The sequence below is a fragment of the Gavia stellata genome, chromosome 11, assembly GCF_030936135.1.
Source record: "Gavia stellata isolate bGavSte3 chromosome 11, bGavSte3.hap2, whole genome shotgun sequence".
NCBI classification, from domain to species: domain Eukaryota; kingdom Metazoa; phylum Chordata; class Aves; order Gaviiformes; family Gaviidae; genus Gavia; species Gavia stellata.
In genome coordinates, this window is record NC_082604.1 from 1,216,443 (window position 1) to 1,238,451 (window position 22,009).

Below are 22,009 nucleotides of genomic sequence, written 5' to 3' on the forward strand. Positions count from 1 at the left end.
TGGGAGGCACTGTGGCACTTGCATATTTGCCAGAATTCTGGGAAACGTTATCATTAGTTAAGCAACACTGATATTTAAGCACTCATTTTTGTTTCAGAGCTCTACTGAATAGGCATGGTTTAAACAGGACTACTGTTTCAAGCTGTAAGCTGCTGCAGGAAGCTAAAAGAAAATTTTTAATGATTTTTCAGCCATCAGAGTTGCAAAGGCAAAAACATGATTTTCCAAGAGACCATCAGGAGCACTCTGCAGAGAAGGCGTGAGTTAGGGATGGGCAGGAGGATTTCTGGGCAGGATTCATTCAGGGATGGGCCTTTGTCTATAGCTACTATATTTAAATTTGAGGAAGGCTAGTGGATAAAAACAAATTTCTGAGAGAATCTTTGAGCAAATCCTTCTGGTGCTGGAGGTGCACAGTCACTGTTGCCATCTTAGCATGATCATATCAGGCTAGGCTGGGGTCCCCAGCTGACTACTGCTGCATACACGTACCTCTCCTTAACCCTGCTCCTTTCCCAGAAGAAGCTGGGTCGGAAAGAGGATCTGTCACCGGAGAGAGAAGAGGCTTTACCGCAGCCCCCTTCCCCACGCAGCAAAGGACTCTTCAGCAATCCAGTTAATGGCGGACCAAAATATATGCTCTGTGTTTAGCCTGTGTGCAAGTTGTGTGTTGGATGCTGGCCAGAGTATTTGATACATCACATAATAAGGCTTTTTCATGCTGTTCATTTGTTCCTTTTTATCCCTCAATTTTGAGACTGGCAGTGGTGCAGGTTGTCCTTGTGGGTTTTTTTGTGATCAATACCTTGGAGGGGTGTACTTGCCTCTCTTTTCTCAAAGGCAACAAGCAAGAGATGACAACCTCTTGCTTCTGGCCTCCTTTTGGAAAGGCTGTATTTTGAACATGCCACGTACCCAGTCGTTAATCTACAAGTTGTTATTTGTTGGGGAGAATTTGTGTTTGGGCCGGTAGAATTTCTTGCCTGCAGGAAACATCTATTTCTAAAACTTCTTTTGTTTCAAATCATAATACAAAAAGCCAACATTTTTACGTGGTCTGTTGAGTTGAAATGGTATCACACACACAAGGAAAAGTTGAGCATCGTGGCATCAATACAATAATGTTGCAAGAAGAAGTTGATGTTGAAATTAATTTCTAAGTATGTTGGAACTAATTGAAATGTTTTCCTTAAACTTTATATGTTCGTTTTCTTAACACACTGAGATGAAATGGACATGTTCCTGCAAAACTCTTCATTCTGGACAAATTATTTTCTATTGGCAAACCCACTTCATTTTTTTTTTAACCAGAGTACTCATAGTTTGGGGGAATGCAAGCACCGCTTGCTTTAGCCCCCAGCTGTAGCTCTCTCTGTTAATCACCTCCATTGTTTCGGATTGAACTGGCATGACGAGCCCACTGCTGAAGTATGACATCCTGCAGTTCCCCAACTCGGCTGCCATCTGAAAATGACTGGCCAACATCAACTCTGCAAAAGCTGCCACGGGAATTCACCAGGAGCTATTCGTATTTCATCAGCGCATTCATCGCTGTCTGTTATGTGGGGTAACCTGGTCCAAAAATTATGCTCCTACCCTCGTGCTGAAGACGAGTCCTTGAATGAAGTCCCTGTGTGCTCACAGTAGAACAACAGAGAACCTCCTTAAGAGAGAAGAAAGGGGAGGAGAAAGCGTTGCTCTCTGGCTATAGCAACCCCACCTCTCGGTTATTTCATCTTCCTTACAAGGCTAAAGCTAGAAGCTTTCCTCTGCCGCCTGGGTCCCTTAAAAGCAGCTGAGCAAGCCCTGAGGATCCCGGTGGAGCACGGCCGGGATGCGAGGCTGACTGAGATGGGGAAGGAGTCACCGGCGTGAGCCCTGCGGAGAGCACGGCAGAGAAGGCTGGTGCTCTCCGGAGGAGAAGTGTGACAGTTTCCTATGAATCCTAAGCCAGGTGTTCATTGATGCAGATCTTCCAAAGAAACATGAAACCAAACCCAAAAAGAAATCACTGAGGTGGAAAAAGTGCAACATGAGAGGTAAATATATTTTTCATTGGGACAAACAAAAATAACTGGCTTTATTTTGTTTGAAAATTGTTATTGTAAGTAGATGTCTAAAACAGGGGACTGAAGATACACTCAGTAACATCTGAATAAAGACTGGTCTGACTCTGACTTCAAAAGCAGCGCTGGGTTAAAAAGTCAGATCAACAGATGAATTCAGGTGCCTCTGAAGAAATTTTGAATTTTCTCTTCAGGCATTCGCACCTGAAAACTTCTAAAAGCCTGCTTTTCTGTTTTGCTCTCTCTGTTATTGCTAAAGGTTTTCGAGAAGTAGTACGTGCGCTGCTTTGGGAGAAAAGAAAAAGAGAAAAAGAGTGGCAGAACGAAAACCTAAACTGAGAACGTGGTAAACTGTCTCCAGCGAGACGTTTCACATGCTCCCGTACCTCTGTTCTTGCAATAGTGCCATTTCTTCAGAAAGATCCATGACCTACTGAGCTGGAATGTCTGTTGACATCTGGTTGAGGTTACTGTAGCTGGTATTTGGGATTCTTTTTTTTTTCCAGTTTAATTGAAACAAGCTGAGATTGTCTACACATTCTATGAATTGTTTCCACGCTCTGACCATCTAGTCTCTCTGAAGGGTAATTCTAGGACAGCTGAATCTGAACTGGAAAAGAGGAAACACCTTGATAGTTCAAAACTGCAGCCCTTCTGTGGGTCATGCTGCCAGTGAAAGTCAAAGTGGCTGAAAGATGGAAGACTTTGCCCCTTGTCTGTAAGATGCACCGAGACAGATGTTTTGCAGATATGATACTACTGACTAGCGTAACTGTCAGGTATAAGACTTGAGCTTCTGATTTACATCTTTGCAATGCTAGAGGACTTACAGATGCTTTTATTCACCAGGTAAAATGAAAAACTGGCCTTTTGAGAATAGCTGCTGGGAGCTGTGACGAACCAAGAGCCCGGAGGACTACTACACAGCTCCTGCAGATCCTCGTCTGAGGCATCGGCTCAGCCTTCCAGCAAGCGTATGCTGAAGTGTGGGTTCAGCAGCCGAGGATGGAAGTGCTACGCCGTTCCTCAGTCTTTGCTGCAGAGGTGATGGAGGTTTTTGACAGGTCTCCCACTGACAAGGAGCTTGTGTCCCAAGCCAAGGCTCTCTGCAGAGACTACATAAATTCGAGGCTGATTCGAGCGGGTGTCAGCTGGAGCAAACCTGAGTACAATGCACCAGTGCCGGGCGGTAAGCTGGCCGAGGTGTCCACCATACTGCTGCGACTAGGTAAGTCCCTGCGGGTATGGGTGGGAACTGAAACCGCGTGGAGCAATTCAAGCCAGACTAAGGTTTCTGGAACTGCTGAGTGCCAAGAGGCTTTTCAAGTGATGATGCAGAGGTTTTTCTTCTCTGCTTTGGGCATTTAGCTTTGGTTTTGGTGATCTTCCCTAAACAGCTCCTTTACTTGCATTTCCTCAGTCCCTGGGAGCGCTGCTCAGCACCGTGTATCTACAGAGCTACTTTTTTCTGAGGACTTGCAACAACTTAAAAGCATGATGCCATCCAAGAAAGCCCAACAGCAAATTAATTTTATCTGCATAAGACTCCAGCTGTGTAACCATTTTCACAGTAGTTTCAGTAGTCTTAGCTTGGCATTTTAACAGGTCTTGCAGTGTTTTCCCCAGGCGCAGGTGACTTGGCTGCCGTGACGCAACCCAAGCTGGCATCTAGTAGAGTACTGCTGCCTCTAGACTTGGGCTTCACCAGTTGCTCGCCCAGCTTCAAGGACGTTTAATTTGGGGGTAGTTGCTTAGTCCATGTACGCTGGAGATTTTATAAAAGCCGCTTTTCAATGACAGTGTGTTGACAGTGTGTTTAATTTTCCTTTGCCTACCTTAATCATTCAGTGAGACATGAGTTTTCTTGCTTTTTCGTTGGAGCAGGGAGGAGTTGGTCGATGCCGCCTGGCATACGCTGCCATTTAGTGCCCGAACGAGTCAGCCCCCCTCACGGCCAGGTGACTGCCAGGGAGAGCGATTTGAAGGTTATACCTGGAGTCTGCTACATGAAGACATGCTCTGGAGTTGTGCTTGTGCCAGGAGCACCCTCTAAATGCTGACAGTTGCCTGGCGTTTTGCTTTAGGTTTTAGCCTCCTGCGTGTTCAAGTATAGCCGTTTGTCTTTTGGGATCCCGCCACCCTCATTCTTGGAAGTTGCTTCCAAGATCCCTCTTTGCCTGCAGGCTGGTATATTAGTTCACATCTGGCTTAGAAACTACCACTAGCATTTGCATCTGATTTAATTACACCAAAGTTCAAGTAAGTCTGGTGAAGTAACCTTTAGCTGAGCCTAACAAACTCAGGACCAGGCTGGTCTCTCCGCTTTCTTCACTTTCTTTCTACTTCTGTTTGTTATTATCCCAAATTTCTTTTTAAGGCACAGCTGTATTTCTTTTAACTGACTTTTTTTTTTAATTCATTCTCTTTCACTTTTTCTCTCCTATGCTGACTTTACTTCTATTTTTGTTTCCAGTGGTTGTTTGGTCTTTGGGTTTTTTTTTTGTTCTTCTGTCAATCTCACTGCCTCTTTGTCCTCCATTTCTTCTCTGCCTGAGTTGGGGGTTGAGATTTGTTTGCTTTCAACCAGATCTTCTGTGGGTGGCCAGGAGCATGTTAAAGGGCAAGCAGGTGGCAGACTTGATCTGAAGGCGTCTCCTGGATTACTTTCCTGTTACTTATTCGTGTCCAGATGGAAAGATTTGGCCGATAGTCCCAGGAACTTGGCGCCTTCTCTGAGCAAATCTGTTTGGAGAGCGCCATGTGGTACCCATGCAACAAGAAGGGTGAGCAATCCTCCTTATTAGGATGAAGAGTTGTTTCCATCCTGTTTGTTCAGAAAGCCCGCCTGCCACATGGCCTGTCCTTTTCTTTTCTCCTTTGCTGCTATAACCAGTACGAGGCTGAGTGGTATCCAGCCACCTGCCAGGAGCGGTAGTCCTTAGCTGCTTACTAAGCAGTGCAACAAGCCAGACCAGTTTTTCTCCGTGATAGTGCTGAGAAGCCTGCGGAGATGAGAAGTCGGAGTATTTCCTAGCCCTCTTGCACCCAGAGAGTCCAATGAACTGGCTGGTGGGCTAGCAGAGGTGCTGGGCACAGGCAACGCAGTTGTAGTCTTGGGGAGCGAGAGCCCATCAGCTCAGTGAGGCTTAGCAGCTAATTAGTGCAATTAATGAGTCAGAGGTGGCAAAACCTCATGGTATGTCCAAATGAGACACCCCAGACCAACCTGCCGTATGTGTCAGAGGTCTGGTTTATCTGAACTTGTCTCTTCTGTGGCCAGGACCCAGGCAAGTGCCCTTTCACCTCTGCACTGAGCTTCTGCCTGTGGGAACTATCACCGCTGCCCTACTTGTTCCTCCATGATTACTGGAGGAAGGAGGAGAAGCACAGAAATTGCTCTAAATATTGCAAAGCGCGTGGTCGAGCATCTGAATGTGGACACTGATGATGGCCACCAAAGTAAGGTGCTGCTGGAGCAGGGAGTCTCCCTGAGCCTGGGACCACTCTCCTGTGCTTTTCTTCCCCTCCCCGCTTTTGTCTGCCCTGTGCATTGCTGCAGGGCAGGGCCTGCTTTAGCAGCATGTGTGCCTCCAACCAAAACCTGATCTCATCTGCGGCCTCCAGGCACTGCTTGTTAAAAGCTGTAACAGTGGCAGGCTACCAAGTGCTGATCCCAGCCTCCCATCCCTCCCTCTCGGCTAACCACGGGCAGGGCTATCCCTGTTTCCTTGCATTTAACAGGGAAGCCTGCGTGCTCCCTGCGAGGAGAAAACAGCTGTTGAGTAGTGCAAGTAATGTTTCCTCTTATCAGGGCTGACCATGCGTTGGCAGGGTTTCCTCTTGCCATCAGATTGTGTGGGACAATCCCACACAAAGGGCCCGGAGAGCTCGTCTGTGGAGTTCTGTAGAGCTGGGCTTCGCCTGTGCTGTGCTGAGCGCCAGTGACCCGTTAGATGAATTAAGGTCCAGTAGCTAATGACTCTGTAACAAGCTCCTGACTGGGGTGTCATCTTCCTTTTTGGTCCCCATCTAAATGAAATTTTCAGGAGGATCAGTTGCCCTCTGACTAGGGCAAGTCATCTGGGTCTTGCAGCGGGTTGTAAAGCTGTTGTGACAGCTCTCCTCTTCCCCTGGGTGCTCCAGAGCACCCTTGTGCAGGAGAAGGGATGCAGAGTGTCCTTCTAAATCTAAACCAAATAGGACTCTCCGTGCATAAAGGGCCCTGGTCCCATGCAATGTTTGCATTGTGTAATGTTCCTACAGCAGCTGTGCAACCCTCATTAAGTATCTGTGAACCCCTATAGAAAGATAAATCCATCGGAAACTGGGCTTTATTAATTCTACTGCTCAGAAAAGGTTTGTTTTGCTACAGAGGAAAACATTTCATGCTGTTGCTCAAGCTCCATAGCACAAACCTGTGGGAGGAGGTTCTCTGCTTGTCCTTGGTATTTCCATCTTGGTCTTAAAGCTAGCCTAACACCTCCAACCATTTCCCAGCTGGGGAGAAAACAACTTGGAGGTTAAAGCACATGTCTGTGTGTGTGTGTGTCTGGAACCTTGCTGCTGAGGAGCCAGCCAGGCAAATGAACATCTCTTTAACCATTTGGAGGAGAGAAAGAACTCCAGATCGTCACTCAGTGCCTGTGTGAGCGTAAAATAGCTGAGCCGATAGGCTCTTTGCTCAATTAATGTTGTGCAGCTCTGGGTGGATCCTTGGCTTTCATCAGCCTCCAGCATTCTTGAGTGGCTCTCATCTTGAGGCTTTTTTGTACAAGCCTGATGGGGTGTAGAGAAAGGGTGTATCTCTCAAAAGCTTACGTAGATGTACATGCCTCCTTTTCATTTCTGAAGAAAAATGAGGTGGCTTTGCTTATCTGAGGGTCTGTCTCCTGTGTTGGAGGAAAGGCAGGCATCCAGCCTGGGAACATCATTTATATCAGGGATTACTGCAGCCTTACCATGGTACAGGGCCACTGCCTGTCCCCTCTCCCTTTAGAAGTCCCAGGCACAGGGGATATTAGGAAAGCAGGGTGCAGGTGGCAGGGGGTGGCATCTAAATGACCCTCAGCTCTCTGCTGCCTGTTTTAAAATAAGGTGGAGCTGGGGTTAAGTCTCTTCAGCTGGAGGAGCATGTGGGGTGGCCCCAGCTGTAATTCCTGCATGGTGAGAGCAAGACTTGGTGTTCTGCGTGCTGACTCCTGCCCATTTGTTTCCAGGCGATGAGCTGGAATACATTCGCCCTAACGTCTACCGGAATATCGCCCGCCAATTGAACATCTCGCTGCACTCGGAGACGGTGGTGACGGACGCCTTCCTGGCAGTAGCTGCACAGATTTTCACGGCAGGTACTGTGCCCTGACAGATATGCAGACAGGGCTGGGCGGAAAGGAACAGGATGGAGCCACTTCTCTCAGAGAAGGCATGTTTCTGGGATGGCCTGCAAGGTGGGGCATGGTTTCTGAAAGGGCTGTGGGCAGTTTGGCAGTGTGCCCTGCTTTAATGATTTAATGAGAGCTCCTCTGTGCTCTGTTGTTCTGGCAGGGAAATGCCCTGTTTTATTATATCCTCCTGCCAGGTTTTCACTCATTCTAGAAGGCATCTCCTGCCCTTCCTCATTAGGAGGTGGTGTTACTTAATTGCACAGGGAGGTCACTCATTCCAAGCTTCTTTGCTCACCGTTGGCAACTGGAGAAGATTCATTACATGGGAGAGTCTCCCTTGTTCAGCTCACGCTGCTGATGCTAGGAGCCAGAACCAACTCATCACAAGGGAGTTCCTCTCTTTCTGGCTTCCTTTTCCCCAGCAATAGCCAGAACTGCAATGGAGCCTGCTGCTTCCAGTTGCTGCTTCTCCCTTCTCAGACTCAGAGAGACAGGAGCCTTGGCCCTCGAGGCTAGCTGTTCCAGACAAGCAGGTGCTTTGAGCTTTCTCACTGCTTAGATGTGAATGTTCTGCTTCTGTTTGACTGGTCCCAGAGATGATTGTCAAAAGCAAAGGTACACTCTGTGCTGTGTCCCTGCGAGGGAACCTCAGCCTTCCTGAAAACAATTCCTGCCTGGGGTTTGGAATGCAGTCTAGGGGAATCAAGGGGTGAGAAATGTTTTACGTGGAGATTTATGTCAGGCAAGTCCTGACATGGTTGTAGGTTTTCTGCAATGTCTTGTTGTGTTGTCCGTGGAAAGGACAGTAGGTATTAGAGACTGGAAACACAACAAGAAAAAAAAAATAAACCCAAACCACCAACAAAGACAGCTACTTGCTAGCAGCATAGTAGTGTGAAAGCACTGGATCCAGCGACATTGACATGGGAAGTGTCACAGGAGGCAGTCATTGTTGTTACTTTGGGAGTAGTTGTTACAGGATAGAAGTCCGGGTTTCTGTTGTACTTCCAAACAGGCTTCCTCGCTCAAAACCTTTTTATCTTCACAGTCAGCTATGCTTCTTTACGCGTATGGACTGCATGGGAACCACCGACACCCTGGAGAAGCCCTGTGCTGACATCCTGGACTTCAGACCTGAAGTGTGTTGTGGTGGAGAGCACAGATCTTCTCCAGAATCAGAACAGATGACAAAATGGATCTCTGAGAGGGACTGCTCAAGCAGGGCTCCTGGCAGGTTGAGCAGGGCAGATTTGCTCCCCAGATCAGGGAAACTGAAGCTGTGTCATAGGAGATGGATGGAATTGGATTCTGTAGCTAGTACTGCAGCCCTCAGCATCCTTTCAGAGCATTCCTGGAATGCAGATTGCCTTTGCGCTGGGCTGGCTTGGGAGGCCGTATGGGCTCAGAAAGCAAGAGCTGGGCAAGTATGGCAGGAATGCCTGAGTGTGACTGTGTTCAAAGTGCAGGTGTCCTGACTTGTCACTTAGTGCTGAGCTTTACTTGCGTCAAGGCTTACAGAAAAACTAAGGTCAAGTTTGCAGGCTCAGGTATTTGCATTGCAGGTAAGTAGGTTATCTTCTTAGATGACTATAGCTGACTACATCAGAACTGGCCCACCTCCAAAGCTGAAGTGACACAGGGAATTAAGCCAGAAATGTGAATGGCTGCAAGTGGAGCAGACTGTGCGTGCTGCTGTGCTGCGTAAACACGATGCTGGGGAGAAAGCCCTGATGGCTTCTGGGAGTCCTGCTCTCGCCAATGTATACTGACAGATTCATTGAGGGCTGCATTTCTTGGTGTTCTTCAAATTCGCAGCTCAGGAGTCAAGTGAAAAGTGTGGATGGTTTAAAATGTTTTTGTTGAAAGTAAAGCTAGAAATTGTAACTCTTGGTTCGAAACTTGGGGTTTTCAAGGTAGTAAGAATGGGATCCAGACTCAGCCCTTTGAGGCTGCCAATGCTAGAGACTTTGGGAACATGGTAGAAGCCCAGACTGAAGCTCTGTTGCTAGTGCTGCCCCTCGTCTGGGGACACGGTGCTGCATACATGGCTGGCAGTTGGCTGGCTGCAGAGAGGGTGGATTCAAACCTTCCTGGTGCTCTGTATGCTCCGTTTTTTCTTCTTTCTCATCTCTGCCTCAGAGCAACTAACAGGATAACCTGCGAGCATGAAGCTGGGGTTGTGTATTCAATTGCTTTTATCAATTTGTTATTGTAATTTCTCTTGCTAGAAGGCTGCTGAGTGGCAGAGGGGGAGGAGTTTGCTGGTTTTTAACATTCCTGGATCCCAACTGCAGTCTCAAGGCCCAGCATTTAATGCTAAATCCAGCAAATCAGAGCTGGCTCTGGCAGCCAGACATTCATTCCTAATTTTTTTCATAGTTCAGAGGAAAGAGGCTCTTATTGAGCAAAGGAAACCAGCAACTCAAGTGCAGTCTGAGTTTTCATGCCAATTGCCCATGGCTAAAGCATCTCAGCCTGTTTTTCACTGTCCAGTTTATTAAGAAAACAGCTACAGTCTTTCACCAGTGCCTGGACAGTCTGGGGACCCCCATTAGTCACTCACAATGCCTTTACAGCATTGGAATGGGGGATTTTGACCCTATCTTGCTGGAGAGGTTTTCTCCTTAATCTTTTACATGCCCTTCTTCCACACTCTGGTCTGGGTTTGAGTCTTCACACTGTAGCTCTGGCTGTGCTCACTCCTGTCCACGCTGTCTGCAAGCCTTGACTAAGCACAAGAGCTAAATGGGCCTCTCAAGAAGAACAGCTGAGAACATAGGCAGAAGGTGAGCAGGTCACAGAGCATGGTAAGGCTCAAGCTGTATTTTGCTTCCCCGTTTCCAAACAACCTGTTAGTTATTCGGGGCGAGGAGAACCCATTTGTGTGGAGGCTGCCACCGCAGAGCCCTGACCTGCTTTGGATGTTGAAGGATCTGCAGCAGCATCACCTCTGTGACAATACTGCTGGTTCTGGTGTGGTCCAAAGCTGCTCTGCAGCCAGCAAGAGACTTTCCACTGACTCTAACAGGCTTTGGATTGGGGCCTGGCTGAGCTGGCATTTACATTAGCTGTTTAAATAAATCCCAGAAGGAAGGGGTCACTTGGTGGAAAAACAGAAGTAGAAGAGGGTGAGGCATTTTCCTTTCCTAAAGGAAACAGTTTCCTCCGGTTGGTAAGGGCTGCTAGGCATGAGGGCTCTCCAAAAGCTTTCATCCTGGTTTTGTATTGGTTTGGGTGCTCGTCAGTTTTTAATCAAGAGTGCTTGGGCTGAAGTGAACCCTGTGCAACAGGGATGCGTGGTTAATGGGTTCTCAGGAGAAAATACTTTCCCTTGCCAGAGCATATGCTGTTAGAAATGCATCCCACTGCTTCCTCATGGCTTAGGCCTTGTGACTTGAGTTTCCTGCCTTGTGCACATTCTTCTTGGCTTCTTTCTTTCCACCAGAGGAAAGTATATTGTGTCTGGCTGTATTCTGCCAGCTGTTGAAATGTAGCACTCGATCACGTTTCTCTTGGGTCTGATTTGCAAGTTAGGCTTTGATGCTGAGTGGAGCAGAGGGAAGTTTATCTGAGTAACCTTGGATAGTGTGGTGCTCTGAGACTCTGCACAGTCGTGTCTCATGGCTTCTTGAGATCTCCCCTGGGGCAGGCGAGCTGATATGCAGCGGGAACACTTTCAAGAGCGGTCCTCTCCTGCTGATTCATTTTCCCCTTGGCTCACCAGTGTTTACATACCTTCAGCTCCATGACCGGCCTTGAGTCTGCAACTTGTATTTCTTATTTTTTAAAATGCCTTCTAAGCAGCTTTTCACTCTTTCCATGTCCTTTTGTTCCACCTCTGTGAGTAGAAGTTTTAGAGCTTTCTCTGTTTTGATCACTCCTTTCTGGACCAGTTTTCCATTCCCTCTTGTTGTTAGCTCCTGTGCGTGCTAGTCCGCACAGTGGGAAGCTGTGAATAGATTGTCTTGCTTGGTGATGAGTGCCCGTTTCAGCCGATGTGGATGGCAGCCAGACCTTTTGAGGAATTTGGAGCAAGACAATGTGTCTTCTCTGCTCTGTGCGCTGGCCAGATGCAGTTCCAGCTTATGCCAAGGGATGCATCAAGTTAGTGTCACCCTGACCCTTCCCTGGACATCACAGGGGGCAGAGGCATTGCCCTCTCAGTAGACTGTGCTCCTCCATCCCTGCCAAGGGAGTCCTTGAAAGAGAAAAGTTAATGGAGCTGGCGTCCTGGAAAAGTGCAGATGGGGGCTGCTGTGGTCTGTTCCCCTGTCTTGTCCTGCCCTGCCTGGGGCTGGGTGGCTGCTGGAGCCCTCCTGGGGCAGAGGGACCGGCCACAGGCATGGCCCAGCTTTTGTCTAGAGCAGCTGTTAGAGGTGTCTGCTCTTCCTTTGCTTCAGGGCTTCCCTACAACACCTTGTGCGAACAAGAGCGTAAGCTGTGCCCTGCTGTCTCGGGTGAGGGGTCCAGCCAGCTGTCTCCATCTTCTGCCTCTCGCAGTGGCAATAGGAATTTCCATGCAGAGAAACTGGGAGGGGATTTCCTCCTCACCCACCCCTGTGGCACAGCTCTGCCGGTAACAGGAAAAGCAGACTGAAAGATTGGTTTGACCCTTATAGATGTGCTCCGTAAAGAGGAGGATAATGGGAAGTGACCGCTGAGCCCTTCACATCCATCACCACGATACGCATCGGCCAACAGCTTGCCCTCTTTCTGCTGCCCCTGTGAAGGGAGAGGGGCTCTGTCCTTGTGCTGGGGAAGCATTCACCTCGTGCAAGTCCTGCAGCAAGCACCACTGCATAGCAACTTTGGCAGAGAAGCCAAAGCTGAAGGGCTTTCTCTCCATCCTCCCTGGGAGGAGATGCCTGGACTGACATGTCCGTAGAGCAAACTGCTTTCCTCTGTGTTAGAGAAACCATGGGTCTGTTGAGCTTTTATCTTTCATAGGTTGTGGATACGCTTTTTTCTGTTGGAAAGAGAAACTTGGGTTTTAAACAAAGTTAGTCAAGAGTGCAGCTGTCTTTCTCTACCAGGGTGGCCTAAGCCCCCTGTCAGTCTTAGTTATTGCCATGTAAATATCTCAAAGTTAATGGACTTGCTTCAGATACTTAAGAAAGAGTGCTGTCAGTAAAAGCTTGGGAATAAGCCAGTGAACTCTTCCCTGGAATTTTGGGTAACTTTGGTTCATGTAACTCAAGATGCAGGGAGCCACGTTTCTGCAAGGACAGAGAACAGCAAAACCTGACTTACACTAAAGCTGAGCATAAGCCAGCTGAGGCTTTGCTCCAGGAGATTGTGGTCAGCAAGAGGTAACCCCTTAAAGCCTCTTTCACTGAGTGGAGAGGTATTGATCTGCAACAGGACAGCCTCTTTCTTGCCAGGAGAAGCCCTCTGTCTAGTATTTTCTCATGTGGTTTCATAGCCTCTTCCTGACTCGTTCTGCTGGCTGTCATGGTGACACGCAATGTGAGAATGAGAGATAAATAGTGTGAATACCACACAGACAGTGAACTTCCTGAGTGACAGCTCTGGGGAAGGGACACTGCAGGGCCTACTCAGAAAATAAAATCAGAATAACGGCCAATTTAGCTATATTAATAACTTCATCTGATCTTGGAGATAGTGCTGGTGAAGGACAGAGTATCACAGGAGACTCTGAGCTACTGCTGTTACTGTTGCTACAGAGCCTCACAAAAGGATCATCTGTAGATTTTGATCTTGCATCAGTCATGAGTGAAAAATGGCTTTTTTTTTTGAACACCGAATGGATTTTCTTCAGTCTAACAAGCCATTCCCGTGGCTGACATTTGAACAGTTTCTCTAAAGTTTAGTACTTTTTTTATTTTAGAAAAAAAAAAGCAATTCCTAAAAGTGTTAGCGTGAGTGCTTCTCTTGAGGATTAAGTGGAAGGATTGTGGAAATGCTCCGAAACCTGCACGTATTGTAAAGGAACGTGGGGAGCTCTGCTGCGGTGTGAACATGTGTGAGGAGTCTAGAGCTCCGTCCCAAAGAGATGGTCGGGGTGCCTGGGGATCTGGGACTGCGATGAAGGGAAGAGGGAGACTCTTCACTTCATTTAAATTGTGTTTAAGGGTTTGCTTTCTTAGCTGATAGATTGTTGAGCACATCCAGTTTCCTGATCGTGTGTTTAACCCCTTCTGATCCTTAGATCTCGTGAGTGAACTAATCTTGCCTTCCTCTCACCTGTTTTCTTTCTTGTTGCATCCTAGCAAGAACGGTTTTGTGTGGTTTTTAAATACTGAAGCTTCACCTGGCTTCTGGCTACATTTGGGAGAGACCTTGGACAGGCTCCATAGAGACCCAACACTGTGAAATCCTTCACAGTATGCTTGTTGAATACTGCTATTCCAGATAACAAAGTAAGGGGGGAATTAAACTTCCTGGTGGATCCAAGGGAAATCCACTTGCCATTGTGCTGTGGTGGTAGTTCTGCATGGGTGCAGAAGGGTTGCGTTTCCATGTCACCGGTCCTGATAAAAGCTTGATGAGGGACTGCTGGCTGCAATGTTTAAGCATGGAGGATTTATGCCCAGTAGTGTTGGCAAAGTGTGGGGGAGACCCAGGGAGGTTGGCTGGTACCCAGAACTGGGCTCGAGCACTTATCACTAGCACTAACAGGAAGATGACTGCTGCTGGGACAACTTCCACGGAGCATTCGCTGCTGGCAGGTCAGCCTAGTAGGAAGGCTGTTTTCTGGGAGATTAGATAACTGACTGACACTGCGTCCCTGCACGGCTTTCAGTGGGATAGGATATGCAGTGTTAAGTATTGTAGGCAGAGTGGTCAAATTCTTGAAGCTACCTGGTTTTCAGGTGGAGACTGAGGCATACTCCTTACATCAAGGAGGATGCCAACCCTCTTGGCCCTGTAGCTTTGCCTCCCTTCTTTTGCTCTTGTGTCATGGTAGAACTGACTGAAGATGCTTATCTCACATGTGCTTTGCATGACTCTGATATAAAAAAAAAAAATCAGGAACGCTTTGTCTAAAGGGTGTTTGAGTTACACTGGCGACAAAAGCCCCAGGTTGCTCAGACTCTTTGAATTCAGTCGCCCCCTGTGCAGCATGTGCGTGGCTGAAAGTTAATGGCAATATAAACCAGGGTGGTGCACATCTTCCCTATTTTGATGATGCCTTTGGGCTGCTTTCTCCAAAGCTGTGCACCCAGTGCTGAGAGGGCGTCAAAGCATGCCCAGGTCAGATCATTTAATTCTGTTCCTCCAGGTGGAGAGTTTTCCCCAATCCTGGTCCCCTAGTATTTCTTTTCCCCCACAGTGGAGACTGTGCAGAACTGTGGCTGCACCTGAACTCAGAACGGAATGCGTGCAGCGTGGGCACATGTAATGAAGGAGGGCTGTTTCCCTTGATTATTCAAGACTGAGCTATGTGTGCGTGTATAAATCTGAATGTTTTTTCTTCTTTTCATAGGCATAACGTGGGGCAAGGTGGTGTCTCTCTATGCTGTGGCAGCTGGGCTGGCGGTGGACTGCGTGAGGCATGCACAGCCAGCCATGGTTCACACCATCGTAGACTGTCTGGGAGAGTTTGTCCGCAAGACCTTGGTGACGTGGCTGAAAAGGAGAGGAGGCTGGGTAAGAGATGCAAGCTTGCTTCCACACATGCAGACCAGAAAATATCCCAGTTAATGAAAGTGAGAGTGCCCCCACTGCAGCTTTATGCAGAAAAACACTAAATGAGATTCTCTTCCACAGCACTGTGGCCACCACTGTCCTACTTACACCTGTGCCAGACTCCGTATAGCTCTGTTACTGCCTTGTGGTCCTGTCCTCAACAACATCAGCTATTCTGGTCCTCGGCTTCCTGTGTAGCTGTGCCAGACTAATTCAGTCCTGACCCACCAGTGTCTCCTCTGTTCCTGACCTGAACATCTCTGGAGCTGCCAGCCAGTCATAGCAGGAGACAGTAAATAGGGGTCATTCTCTTGGGCAGCTGTTTTCTAGAAACTGAATAAATGAGGCCTGTCAACTTACTTTCCCTTTCATCTGCCCACAGTTTCCTAAGTCAAAGCTTAGTGTATTAATGTGACTTGCCACCATAAGGAATTTTAAAGGGTTATTAAAACCTGGTAATTCATGCCATTCCCTGACCTGACCATGCTCCATGAAAAACTTCTTCTGATGTAGCTCAAATTGTAGCGCACTTATGCTTTGAAGGGCACTTATAACACCCATCGACAGTGGGAGGGCTCGTGGCTCTGTCACTGGCCTACTCTGATACTGTGGGTAAGACACGGTGCTGCTCTGCATTGGAGTGTGGCTCCATATCATGTGGCTTTAAGCATCTGATTTATATGGTTCTCTCTATACCCAATGGGAAATACAATGCTTCCGTGGAGGATGGTTCAGAGTAAGAGCTTTACTTTGGTGCTGTGGAATAGCCAGGCAGGTTTCTAATGACCTCCCCAGGAGACTGAGATGACTGGCTGGCTATGTTAGCGGTTGGCAGCTGGGTGATGTACGTATGTACCAGGGTCTCTGTGCCTGTCTGGCAGGGATACAGACACTCCTTGGAGCGATCCAGCCGAAAGCACTTTGGTGTACTACCTGACAGATGCTGCCTGGAGCTAAATATTGCCATATGACACCACTGAGCTCATGGGACGTCTTGTTCCCAAGGCATGCGCTCTTTCCAGACTGCGCCACACAAGCAAATTCCCTCCTTTCCAAGAGATATTTATTCCTGAGCCATCAGGAAACTGTCAGGCTCCCCACCCTGCACAGACACGGAGAGAGGGGAATGTCTTTTTCCAAACTGAGCATTGCTCCTCTGTGCTGAGAGTTCCCCAGTGTGCCTGTAGCTGATTTACTCATCTGGTTTCTCCAGGAGTAAAGGTGCCTTTTTGATGGAGGGCAACTGGAAAAGTAGTGTTGTTCTGATTTTGGATCCCTTGCATTTACTAAATGTCATTGCTACCTTAAATCATCCCTGCCCTCTCTAAAACTGTGTGACCTTGAGGCCAGCTGGGTCAGGGAACTGTTTGCTTGGGCTGAAAAGTAACCTTTGATTTGAATGTTTAATTTTTGCGTCCGCACAAATAATTGTGCTGAGGTAGATGAAGAGGATATCCTGGGAAGGCGACTGATGAAATAGCGCTGTTCCTGCCTGTGAAATCCCTGCCTCAATATCATTTGAGGCTTACTCTAACTGAGTACCTGTAGAGCTGGATGAAATGTATTATCTGAAACAATTTTTCCTTTGGAAAAAATCCAGTTTCATTAAAATTGAAATGTTGCATAGGAATGTGTCTCCTCCTAGTTTCCAACTAGTTTTTTTCTTTGTTTTGGTAAAACACGCATGTTCTGATAAGTTAGCATCTGGTTTTAGTTTTTGTATCACATTATTAGAGTTCAAAACAGGGTGTTTTGATAGTTCCAAATGGATATTTTTGGGAAGCTTGTTGCATAGCAAACAAGCTGCAAAACCCATCCCCAGACCACAAGTGGTTCTTTGCAGCTGAGGAGATAAGCCCTGTCTGCTGCTAGCTCCTTCTGCCGATCATCCCTCTTTGGATGGCCAGCGCATTTCTATTGGAGTTGCTGAACCTACACTGCTTGCTCTTGGGATCTGGCCCTAAGAAAGGGAAGCCAATCTCACTGCCCGCGATCAAACAAAACGCCTGTAAAAGCTGCTGGTTTTTGCTGATTACAGCCCGTCTCCAGTAACCTTATCAGCAATTTTAGGCTGCAACAAGGAGATATTTTGCCTCTAGAAACAAGTGGTTCCTTCAGTCTGGAGAAAGGCTGCTAATCCTCTTGCCATCATGTGCTGTGCTTCCCTGAATGTTCTTCCTCTTGATCTAGGCACTGCAGCGTGAAATTTCCCAGCCTTGTTCACAAATGGGCCAGACGAAACAGCTCTGTAGTGGGGACCCTTTCATCTGCTGCCTGACCTAGCTGGTTGTTAGTTTGTCTTGGCATGGTGTCCTTGTTTCCCCTGTGCACATGGCCCCGGCCTGTTACGTCTCTTACACATCGGCTCAGGTTGCGGCTGCCAAGAGGAACCACCGTGCTCCGAGCTGTTTCAGAAAAGCCATCGTGGAGACTTTGGAAAGGCATTTGAAAGTCTCCACTCAGCAGTATGTTCCCATACTGCTTCTATAGGGTAGAGAAAGACCCTACCCCCCAAAGCCCAACCCAACCCAAACCTCTTAGGGGAAAAAAGAAATGTTTAACCTCTTAAGGCATCATCTCTGCCTGGGGGTAGTTTGCAGCCTCAGGAGTGGCTTTACAGTAGAATAGAAAGGTTTTTTGTTTTTTTTTTTAGCAGCTGTTACATATATTTGCTACAAAGAACCGCATGTGGCTTGAACTTGTTTGAATAATTAACAGGCGAAGATCAAACTGCCACTGCAACAGTTTATCAGTGCCTCACAAGACTCAAAGACCTGTTTTATTAAGTAGCTTTTTTCAATTCCAGTGCCTTATCAGGTATGCTTTATTTGGATAACAATAGCTAAGGCAATTGTTGAACAGCTGAGCAATTTTGTTTATCTAAGCAAGCACTATACAAGTTTGTAAGTGCTTCTGACCAGAGCTCCTCTTGATTAGCCGCAGTGAGGTCATTGCTTTTGGTAGGGCATAGCACAGCTTTAAGGAGTTCACACTTTCTCATCTGGAAGTTAACCCTCTGCAGCTATAATCAACCTGATGTGCATATCTGGGCCTTGTACTGGCTCACATGAGGCACAAAGCCCTTCAGAGCTTAGGTTTTTTATTGATCAGCACCCCTAACATCTGAATACATGTTCAGACAGGTACCTGCATGTCATGACTTCTCTTGACTAAAGAGACAGCTTGACACAACTGTATTTTAAATATGACACTGTGCTGGTCCCTAAAATTGGACAGGCTGAATCTTTTGGACTTTTTTTCACACGCAAATAGGGTGAGTTTGCTGAGCCACCACGGAAAGCATTTAGGCAGACCCATTTGACTTTCCTCCGCAATACGGATAAAGTACCTATAACTGCCGCTACTACATTGCAGCATCTTCTGCTATGTGCTATCTTGGCTGCTTGCTACGTTTGCTTGTGCTTTTGTGGCTATAGGCAGCAGCATTTCCACACCTTGGTGTTCAGCCTCAGGAGCACCCCATGTGCTGATTCAGCTTCCTCCTGTCATCCTGTTTCTTCCCATCCTTGCGTGCATGTATTCATTTCTCCTGCAATCTCTACTTGTCAGTTATTCGTGGGCTCAGCGTCTCCTGATGCTCCCCGGAGAACAGCAGTGCGGGGTGATTCAGCGTGCCAGCCTTTGAGACTTCCGTGCGAGGGAGGAACTGCTGGAACTGTGTGGGAGGCTGTTGAGGCTGATGTCAACAGACCTTTGGTCTGTAGATGACGGTGGAGTCGGTTAGTGCGGCTGTGCTCACTAACCGGACACAGGGGTTTGTCCCTTCAGTCCCCCTTTTGTTTTCTTCTAATTATTACCCAGGTTGGTCAGGTGAGGCTCACCCATGTCTTGAACACAGGTGGAAATACTGGAAAAGATTATTGGAGTATTCAGCAGCTCTTGTGTCCTGTTTTACGGGAGAAACATCTCAGGGTTGAGAGTCTGACTTCCCTCTGCATGGTCAAGGAGACACTTGTGTCAGAAGGCAAACGTGGGAGACTGCTGAGCTAAGCTTGTAAAGAAAAAGCTTTTGGCGCTGATGAATATTTGCCCTTCTTGTGACCCGATTCTTGTTCACATTTGCTACCCAAAAGCCGTTTCTGAAAACTGTGTCAAGTTGATGTGCTAACGGTGCACCCTCTGTTACAGAACTGCAGTCCCTATCTCCTTGTGCTAGGCTGAAGTTTAACCACAAACTCAATTATATTGCTGGCAGGACTTTGTTTCCCCCACCAGAAGATGCGACTTTCTATCTACCTCTGTCCTGTTGGCTTTACCCTCCAGATATTTTCCACCTTCTCCTTCCAATGCCAGCTGAGATCCTGTCTTCGTGAATTTGCTGGTTTGTTGTTATTTTTTATTCATTGCAGGACAGCTTCTGTTCTTGTTAATACTTGAAACCAGCTGCCCAAGCGATCTTTAAATCTGGCCCACGCGTCTGGGAGGCATCTCTGCCAGCATACATATTTCCACAAACAAAGCTTGCATTGCTTTAGATTTAAATTGGGGGTTGGCTTGCTTGAATGAGTTCCAAATAAAACATTAAGGCAAGAGGAAAAAGTGCAAGCAACTTGAGCCGATATTAAACAGGACAACCTCTGGGAAGCATCCTGCTTTACAGAAAAGGATGAGAATGCTGATATTGCCAAGGCTTCCTAGCTCTTTTGAAAAGGGGAAGAAAGTTTCTTTTATTTAGCTATTCAAAATGGAAAATGCATCTTTCCCCAGGGGTGGCTGAAAAGGGGGATACCCTGCCTCGTTGATGCAGAATGAGAAAGTGTATTTCACAGAGCTCTTGAGCCTGATTTAATAACCTGCAGTGTGTGGAAGTGTCAGAGCAAGCATTTGTGGCCGTGGACGGTGTGGCAAAGCGGTGCTGCAGCGGTGGTGGTGCGGTGACGCGGGTTGTGGGGCCGGGAGAGTCTGCAGCGGTGGCTGATGTGGTTTTGGGCATCTCTTTCTGATGATCTCTGTTCCCTCCTCATTAGGCAGACATCACAAAATGCGTGGTGAATACCGACCCCAGCCTTCGCTCCCACTGGCTTGTGGCCGCGGTTTGCAGCTTTGGTCACTTCCTCAAGGCTATCTTCTTCGTCCTGCTGCCTGAGAGATGAATCCGAGTTGCCAAGTGCAGCCCCCCTACCCCATCTCCTTCCCCCATTCCAGAAGCAGCGGTAATGGCAATCTCTGAAGAGGAGGAAGAGAAGAACCGGGACAAACAAAAGGCTTGTTCTCCTCTCCCTTCAGCTGGGAGCAGATGATCAACCACAGTCCCCTTTTTGCAGCCACCGGAGCCTCTCTTACCATCAATCCTTTCAAGAGTCTTGTTTCCCTGGGTGACTTGGGCTTGTGGCCTGGACATTGCCAGGCCCTGGGCACACTGGTTGCAGCCGTGTGCAGCGTGGACTGTCAGACATCTGTTCCTTATGGCTGTGTTGCATGCTTATGCTAGTGCCAGGCGGAGAGGAGGAGGAAGGAGATATTATTTGAAATGGGATAGAAAACAGGAGGGGGGAGAGTCCCTTCTTCGCTCCATGTGATTCCCCTTTCAGTCCTCAAACTTGCCTTGCGTCGGTTCTTGTTGTTACATTTGTGCTTAAACTCCATCTCCTCCTTTATACCTAATTCCGACTTGCTGGGCTCTGCCCCCAGCACGGCACGGTGGAGGGGATAATGCAGCTGTGGGTTTTTAACGTGATAAAACCAAACATACTGTCGTCTGATGCTTCTCCCCGACATATCTTGGAAATGAGACTGAGCAGCTGTGTGAGGGGCAGGACTAGAGGGCAGTTGTGCGTGATGCAGTTTGCAGGCGTATTTCGTGGACCTCTCTTACTGCGCTCACACACCGTTTCAAACAGGAGAGCGAGGGGCAACGCCTTCAAGCAACAACTCGGGATTGAATTTCATAATGAAGAAAAATGTTTTCTCCACTGAGATTTCGTCAGAGTTAAGCATGTAAGTAGGAAAGGCTGGGGGGCAAGGGCAGGAATTAGGGAAACAGTAAGTGAACTGTCTGGTGTTGTGAAGGGGGAAAGCTGTGTCAAAAGTAGCTGATTTATGTTTCTCCTTTAATGTCTTTGGAAGTACCACTCGCAGACGTCTTTGTGGCAAACAATAAAAGAAAATAGGTGGTGTTTCACTATTGCAAAGGGTATTGTATTTGTTTCCAAAATTAAAAATTCCAAAAAAGGCCAGAACAGTGCAGAGACAAACACTCAGGCCATGCTAAAAATACTTCAGCTTTTCCCCTGGTAGAACATGTTAACGTGTTAAAACTACAACTCGCCTGGTTCACTCTAGGAATTTAACCCATGTTATTACCATGTCAGAAAAGTGCTGTTTTCACCGACAGAAGCGGGGCCTCGCTGCCGTTGGCAGGGGAAGGCCGTGGAGCCTCTTCTCTGCCAAAGCCTCGCGGGAGACACCCTGCTCGGTACCTTGCTCCCAAGAGCGTGGCATTGCAGAACAACACTGTTGTGGATTAAGAACATGTGGCTTTATAGGAGTTTTTTGCTGTTTTTTGGGTTTTTTCCCCCCATTTCCCTCCCACACCCTGTGTTTGGAGGGGCTTTACGGTTTCCGTCCAGAAGTTACAAATGGGTTTGGGAATAAACCTTTCCTTTTCGGTTATATCTGCGCAACGCGTTTCTGCTAGCAGTTAGTGGCGCTGTGCTCTGACCGACAGAACCACTGGCAGAGGATATGTAAGTGGTTGTACCCTTGCATGGTCCTGCTTTTGACCGGTCTAGCCTTTTGCACTTCCATTGATGCCTTGACATGGGTACCGCACCCAGCTTTACCCGTAGTGCTACACCTGTGGTGAAGGGTGCTTTACCAGCTCAGTCTACCAGTACGTTTTCAGTAGTAAAGTAATTCTTGTGGAGCAAAACCCATAAAAGACAACCTCCC

At 47.6% G+C, this 22,009-nt stretch overlaps 1 protein-coding gene across 1 annotated transcript; it reads left to right on the forward strand.

Annotated features, from left to right (window-relative positions):
- Nucleotides 1–1,804: 1,804 nt before the first annotated feature.
- Nucleotides 1,805–20,513, forward strand: BOK (BCL2 family apoptosis regulator BOK). Its single transcript, XM_009819880.2, has 5 exons — nucleotides 1,805–2,039; nucleotides 2,916–3,294; nucleotides 7,283–7,411; nucleotides 14,895–15,058; nucleotides 20,086–20,513. The coding sequence occupies exons 2-5, from the start codon at nucleotides 3,072–3,074 to the stop codon at nucleotides 20,209–20,211; spliced, it is 642 nt and encodes a 213-aa protein (XP_009818182.1). The 5' UTR covers nucleotides 1,805–2,039; nucleotides 2,916–3,071; the 3' UTR covers nucleotides 20,212–20,513.
- The last annotated feature ends 1,496 nt before the right edge of the window (nucleotides 20,514–22,009 follow it).

What these genes read in the sequence shown, in the direction of transcription:
- BOK (XM_009819880.2), top strand. Translation starts at nt 3,072, where the DNA reads ATGGAAGTGCTACGCCGTTCCTCAGTCTTTGCTGCAGAGGTGATGGAG. An exon ending in CACCATACTGCTGCGACTAG is followed by an intron (nt 3,295 to 7,282) that starts GTAAGTCCCTGC and finishes ATTTGTTTCCAG; the next exon opens with GCGATGAGCTGGAATACATT. An exon ending in TGAAAAGGAGAGGAGGCTGG is followed by an intron (nt 15,059 to 20,085) that starts GTAAGAGATGCA and finishes CCTCCTCATTAG; the next exon opens with GCAGACATCACAAAATGCGT.